The sequence below is a fragment of the Petromyzon marinus genome, chromosome 72 (genome assembly GCF_048934315.1).
Source record: "Petromyzon marinus isolate PM22_M1 ecotype Great Lakes invasive population chromosome 72, UKy_Petmar_22M1.pri1.0, whole genome shotgun sequence".
Classification (NCBI taxonomy): Eukaryota; Metazoa; Chordata; class Hyperoartia; order Petromyzontiformes; family Petromyzontidae; genus Petromyzon; species Petromyzon marinus.
In genome coordinates, this window is record NC_133738.1 from 884,804 (window position 1) to 892,303 (window position 7,500).

At 54.3% G+C, this 7,500-nt stretch overlaps 1 protein-coding gene across 1 annotated transcript in view; it reads left to right on the plus strand.

Annotated features, from left to right (window-relative positions):
- The window catches only part of LOC142906950 (uncharacterized), an 88,057-nt gene that overhangs the window by 33,211 nt on the left and 47,346 nt on the right, over positions 1-7,500 (plus strand). Inside the window, exon 4 of the mRNA XM_076055754.1 lies at positions 5,464-5,666. Coding sequence (XP_075911869.1) covers positions 5,464-5,666 — 203 coding nt within the window. The remainder of the gene's footprint in view (positions 1-5,463; positions 5,667-7,500) is intronic.

Sequence of the window (7,500 nt, forward strand, 5' to 3'; positions counted from 1 at the left end):
CCTGCCGGAGGAGCTCACCGATGGGACCCTGCCCAGATCTTTCAAGGATTTGTGAGCTCCTCACACAATCCAGTCTGGTTAAACCCAGGATGGATCGTAGGCAGGTCAGCCTAAATGTTTCTAACCGGCGAAGATGTTCCATTAGGGGGGTCCACGTTTCGCAAGCGTAAAGAAGGGAGGGAATGACCGTGGCCGAGAAGACCTGAAGCTTAGTGCGGAGCGACAGACCAGGTAGCTTCCACACAGCGTTACGCAACCGATGAAAAGATATTGCCGCTCGACTGATTCGGAGTGAGACCTCTGCTGTTAAACTGGAGCCAGTCATAAGCACACTGCCCAGGTATGGGAAACTCTCCACTCTCTCCACAACTGCCCCATCACCGATTGGGAGTTGTGGGGGTGGAGTGTCCGATGGTACAAAATACCCAGGCAGGTGCTTAGTTTTGGTGGGGCTGATGGTAAGGCCCCACCTCTTAGTGGCACGCTCCAGTCTCAGCAGCAGCGTCTCCAACTCCTCCTCTGACTGAGCAGCTATTACCAAGTCATCAGCATACATAACGTGGTTGAGCAATAGGGAGCCATCCCTTGACCGCACCCGGGCATCGATTAGCCTCCCATTATATCTGTACCATATGGAGATTCCCCCGGTACAGCTATTGAAGGCTTCACGAACTACGTGGTCAAAATAGATGTTAAATAATGTGGGAGCCAGAGGACATCCCTGTCGCACCCCAAGGTGTACAGGGAATGGCTCTGACTCCCGGCCACGTAGTTTTACCCGGGCCCGCTCACCATCATGAAGGTCCTTAATGATCGTGAGCAGAGGGTTAGGTACTCCAAAAGCACGAAGAACGACCCAGAGCCCAGGCCTACTGATGGTATCATAGGCCTTGACCAGGTCAATAAAGCAGAGATGTAGGTCTTGTTGGAATTCCCTACACCTCTGCTGTAGCAGACGGACAGAAAATATGGCATCTGTGCAGGACCGCCCTTTCCTGAAACCGCATTGGGGCTCCGCAAGCCTCTCCTCAGCGTGCCTGGCAAGGCGATGCTGAATAATCCTTGCCAGGACCTTTCCCGACACACTGAGGAGTGAGATGCCCCTGTAGTTGTTACAGTCTGTGCGGTCCCCCTTCTTAAAAAGGGGGACCACCAGGGCATCCTTCCAATCCTGCGGAACCCGTCCAGTGGTCCAGACTGTTGTTATGATGTCATATAGGGCAGTCTGTGCACAAACGCCACCCTCCCTCAGCATTTCGCTTGGGAGATCATCTCTGCCCGCTGCCTTTCCTGGTCTCAGACTCCGGATCGCCTTCAATACTTCCTCAGCAGATGGCACCTCAGCCAGCCACTCACAGGGGGTGACTTCATCCAATATTTGAGGCACCGCAGCCTCAGCAGGGTCATCCTCACTTTGTGCCACGATGTTTTCCTGGCTGTGGGATTTTCCCTCCCCCAGGACCTCACAGAAATGCTCAGCAAATCTGCGAACCTGTTCCTGGGGGTCGGAAATTGGATCACCGTTTTTTCCCCTAATGATGGTAATAGGTGTGGCGCTGCAGGTTACTTTTTTGATGGAGTTAAATAGCGATTTGTGATCACGGGCCACTGAGGCAGACTCCATCTCCTCAGCAACCCGCGACCACCACCCATCCTTGCAGCGCCTCACGGCTCTCCGAACCTCCGAGCGAAGGCTGCGGCAAGCCTCCTCATTCTCTGACGTGTGATTCTGTAGCCGATGACAGTGGGCCTGTCGCTTTTTCTCAACCATCCTGAACAACTCCTCTGTCATCCAGGGTGTCTGGGGAGGTCTGGACCGCGTACCCAAAGCAGCCATTGCAGCTGCATGAGTCACAGTCCTAAACCTCGCCCATTTACCCTCGACATCAGGAGGAGTCGGGGACGATGCCAATCCCAGCCGCAAGCGATGATGAAATTCTCGCTTGCAACTTTCATCAGATAACTGAGACCAGGCCACTTTAGGTTGGAATGGGGTCCTGGGTGTACACCCACCACCGGAGTGGAAGAATGGCAGGCGCATCTTACAGATGACTAGTCGATGGTCAGAGGGCAGATCAGCTCCACGGTAGGTCCTGGTGTCAAGGACATGGGCTCGCATTCGCTGGTCCGTCACTATGTAGTCCAGCAGATGTTCTTGCTTGGACCCGGCATGCATCCATGATGTTGTGTGGATGCGCCGATGCCGGAACAGCGTGTTGGTAATTACAAGCCCATGGGCTGCACAAAAATCTAGCAGCCTCCTACCGTTGTTATTGAGCTGATCTGGCCCATGCCCTCCAATCACTCCAGACCAGGTGCCAGTATCATGACCAACTCGGGCATTGAAGTCACCCAACATGATGACTCTATCCCGAGGGGCCACTTTAGCCAGCACCTGTGACAGGAGGTCATAGAAGGCATCTGACTCATCGGCTTTGCCTGCATCCCTCCACGGATGTTCATCTTCGGTGGGGGCATAAGTAACCACGACCACCATTCCTCGCCTCCGGTTGATGGGAAGGCGAGCCCAAAGTAGCCTGGGGCTTACAGCTTCCCACACCTCACCGCCACGCTCCCACGCCCCCTTCATTCTTTTGTTCAAAAGAAGACCCACACCCTGTTGTTTGGCAGTCTGCTGCCCCGAGTATAGGACTGTCCACCCCTCATGGTGGCAGGAGCCAGAGCCGGTCCACCGGACCTCCTGAATGCCGCATAGATCCAGGCGGTACCGGTCCAGCTCCCGACAGAGGAGTGGCAGCCTCTCCTCTGCAGTGAGCGTTCGAACATTCCACGTGGCCACCCGTAGTGGCTTTTCGTTGTTTCTGGAGTAGCCCCGAGGGTAGGTATTCAATCTCCTGGCTCCGCCAATTGGGGTTTGGCCAGGAGACGTCATAGACGCCTGGCCCCCCGGGGCCTCCGGCACAAGCTTAGTTGTTACATATTTCACTTTAATTCGTGGTTTTGTGGTAATTAATTGAAGGTGGAGGGGTTACCAGCCCCTCGCACCCGTCCAGAGCCCCCGTTTAGCCCCTGTGGTGGACACATATGCCATGAGGGGAGGAGCCAATCAAAATTGGAACTCCCCCCACAGCACTGTCCACGACAGAGTTGCCCGTCCGGCACCGCGAGGAGGTAGGGGGTTGTTTTGCCGGACACACACGTACACACACACATACACACACACGTACACACACGCACGTACACACACAAGTACACACACACACGTACACACACACCCACACGTACACACACACACACGTACACACACACGTACACACACGTACACACACGTACACACACGTACACACACTTACACACACATACATACACACACACGTACACACACACGTACACACACACGTACACACACGTACACACACTTACACACACATACATACACACACACGTACACACACGTACACACACACACACGTACTCACACACACGTACACACATACACACACGTACACACACACATACACACACACGTACACACACGCACGTACACACACAAGTACACACACACACGTACACACACACCCACACGTACACACACACACACGTACACACACACGTACACACACGTACACACACGTACACACACTTACACACACATACATACACACACACGTACACACACACGTACACACACACGTACACACACGTACACACACTTACACACACATACATACACACACACGTACACACACGTACACACACACACACGTACTCACACACACGTACACACACGTACACACACACGTACACACACACGTACACACACACACGTACACACACACGTACACACACGTACACACTTACACACACATACACACACATACACACACACATGTACACACGCACACACGCACTCACACACGTACACACACGTACACACACACGTACACACACACACGTACACACACACACGTACACACACACACGTACACACGCACACACGCACTCACACGTACACACACACGTACACACACACACGTACACACACACGCACACGTACACACACACGCACGTACACACACACGCACGTACACACACACACGCACGTACACACACGTACACACACGTACACACACACGTACATACACACACGTACACACACACGTACACACACACACGTACACACACACACACGTACACACACACGTACACACACGCACACGTACACACACGTACACACACACGTACACACACACGTACACACACACGTACACACACGTACACACACACGTACACACACGTACACACACGTACACACACACGTACACACACACGTAGACACACACGTAGACACACACGTACACACACACGTAGACACACACGTAGACACACACGTACACACACACATGTACACACACACACACGTACACACACACACACGTACACACACACACACGTACACACACACACACGTACACACACACACACGTACACACACACGTACACACACACGTACACACACACATGTACACACACACACACGTACACACACACACACGTACACACACACACACGTACACACACACACACACGTCCACACACACACGTACACACACACGTACGCACCCACTCACCCACTCACTCATCCACTTACCCACCCACTCATCCACTCACCCACCCACTCACCAACCCACCCACCCACTCACCAACCCACCCACCCACTCACCAACCCACCCACCCACTCACTCACCCACCCACTCACCCACTCACCCAATTACTCACACGCCCACTCACTCACCCACTCACCCACTCACTCATCCACTTACCCACCCACCCACTCACCCACTCACCAACCCACCCACCCACTCACTCACCCACTCACTCATCCACTTACCCACCCACTCACTCACCCACTCATTCATCCACTTACCCACCCACCCACTCACCCATTCACCCACCCACTCACCCACTCAACAACCCACCCACCCACTCACCCACTCACCCACCCACTCACCCACCCACCCACCCACTCACTCACTCACTCACCCACTCACCCACCCACTCACTCACCCACCCATCCACCCACTCACCCACCCACTCACCCACCCACTCACCCATCCACTCACTCACCCACTCACCCACCCACCCGCTCACCCACCCGCTTACCCACGCACTCACCCACCCACCCACTCACCCACCCATCCACTCGCCCACCCACCCGCTCGCCCACTCACCCACCCACTCACCCATCCACTCACTCACCCACTCACCCACCCACCCGCTCACCCACCCACCCGCTCACCCACCCACTCACCCACCCACCCACCCACACACTCACCCACCCACACACCCACACACTCACCCACCCACTCACTCACCCACTCACTCACTCACCCACCCACCCACCCACTCTCTCACCCACCCGCTCACCCACCCACTCACCCACCCACTCACTCACCCCCCCCCGCCACCACCACCACCCCCGCTCCCCCCCCCGTGTCTCAGCGTTGACCTCCGACCCCCCGTCGAGGGTGGGAGCCGTGGTGGGTGAGACCCCACCGAGCTCCTTCCGCTCGCCTCGCCCTCAGGAGCTCGTTACAGTGTTGAGACGCGCCGTGGAGACAGGCGACGTGGACAGCTTCACTCGGACAGTGTGGGACAACCCCCGCTACCTCGTCGGCTCCGGGGACAACCCCACCATCCTGCAGGTGAGACGCGGGGAGAGACTCGTGGAGAGACGCGGGGAGAGACGCGGGGAGAGACGCGGGGAGAGACACACAGAGAGAGACACACAGAGAGAGAGACACAGAGAGACACAGAGAGAGACACAGAGAGAGAGAGACACAGAGAGACACAGAGAGAGAGACACAGAGAGACACAGAGAGAGACACAGAGAGAGAGAGACACAGAGAGAGAGACACAGAGAGACACAGAGAGAGACACAGAGAGAGAGACACAGAGAGACACAGAGAGAGAGACACAGAGAGACACAGAGAGAGACACAGAGAGAGAGACACAGAGAGACACAGAGAGAGAGACACACACAGAGAGAGACACAGAGAGACACACAGAGATAGAGACACAGAGAGAGAGACACGGGGAGAGACACAGAGAGAGACACACAGAGAGAGAGACACAGAGAGAGACACAGAGAGAGAGACACAGAGAGAGAGACACAGAGAGAGAGACACAGAGAAAGACACAGAGAGGCACACACAGAGAGACACACACAGAGAGAGACAGACACAGAGAGAGACACACACAAAGAGACAGACACAGAGAGACACAGAGAGACACACAGAGAGAGACAGAGAGAGAGAGAGACACAGAGATAGAGACACAGAGAGAGAGACACAGAGACACACACACAGAGAGAGACACAGAGACACACACACACACAGAGACACAGAGACACACACACACACAGAGACACACACAGACGCACACACACAGAGAGACACACAGAGAGACACAGAGAGAGAGACACAGAGAGAGAGAGACACACAGAGAGAGACACAGAGATACACACACACAGAGACACACAGAGACACACACAGACGCACACACACAGAGAGACACAGAGAGAGAGACAGAGAGAGAGAGACACAGAGAGAGAGACACACAGAGAGAGAGACACAGAGAGAGAGACACAGAGATAGAGACACAGAGAGACACACAGAGAGAGACACACACGGAGAGACACAGAGACACACACACAGAGAGAGACACAGAGACACACACACAGAGAGAGACACACAGAGAGAGACACAGAGACACACACAGAGAGAGACACAGAGAGACACAGAGAGAGACACACAGAGAGAGAGACACAGAGAGACACACACAGAGAGAGACACACAGAGACACAGAGAGACACAGAGAGAGAGAGACACACAGAGAGAGACACACAGAGACACAGAGAGAGAGAGACAGACACAGCGAGACACAGAGAGAGACAGCGAGAGAGAGAGACAGAGAGAGAGACACACAGAGAGAGACACACAGAGAGAGACACACAGAGAGACACCGAGAGAGACACACACATAGAGAGACACACATAGAGACACGGGGAGAGACACACAGAGAGACAGAGAGAGAGAGAGAGACAGAGAGACACACACAGAGAGAGACACACATAGAGACACGGGGAGAGACACAGAGAGACACACATAGAGACACACATAGAGACACACAGAGAGACACACAGAGAGACACAGAGAGACACAGAAAGATACAGAGAGAGACACAGAGAGAGAGAGAGACACAAAGAGAGAGACACACAGAGAGAGAGAGAGACACACAGAGAGAGAGACACACAGAGAGAGAGACACACAGAGAGAGAGACACACAGAGAGACACACACACAGAGACACACAGAGAGACACAGAGAGAGACACAGAGAGAGAGACACACACAGAGAGACACACACAGAGAGACACACACAGAGAGACACACACAGAGAGAGACACACACAGAGAGACACACACAGAGAGACACACACAGAGATACACACACAGAGAGACACAGAGAGACACACAGAGA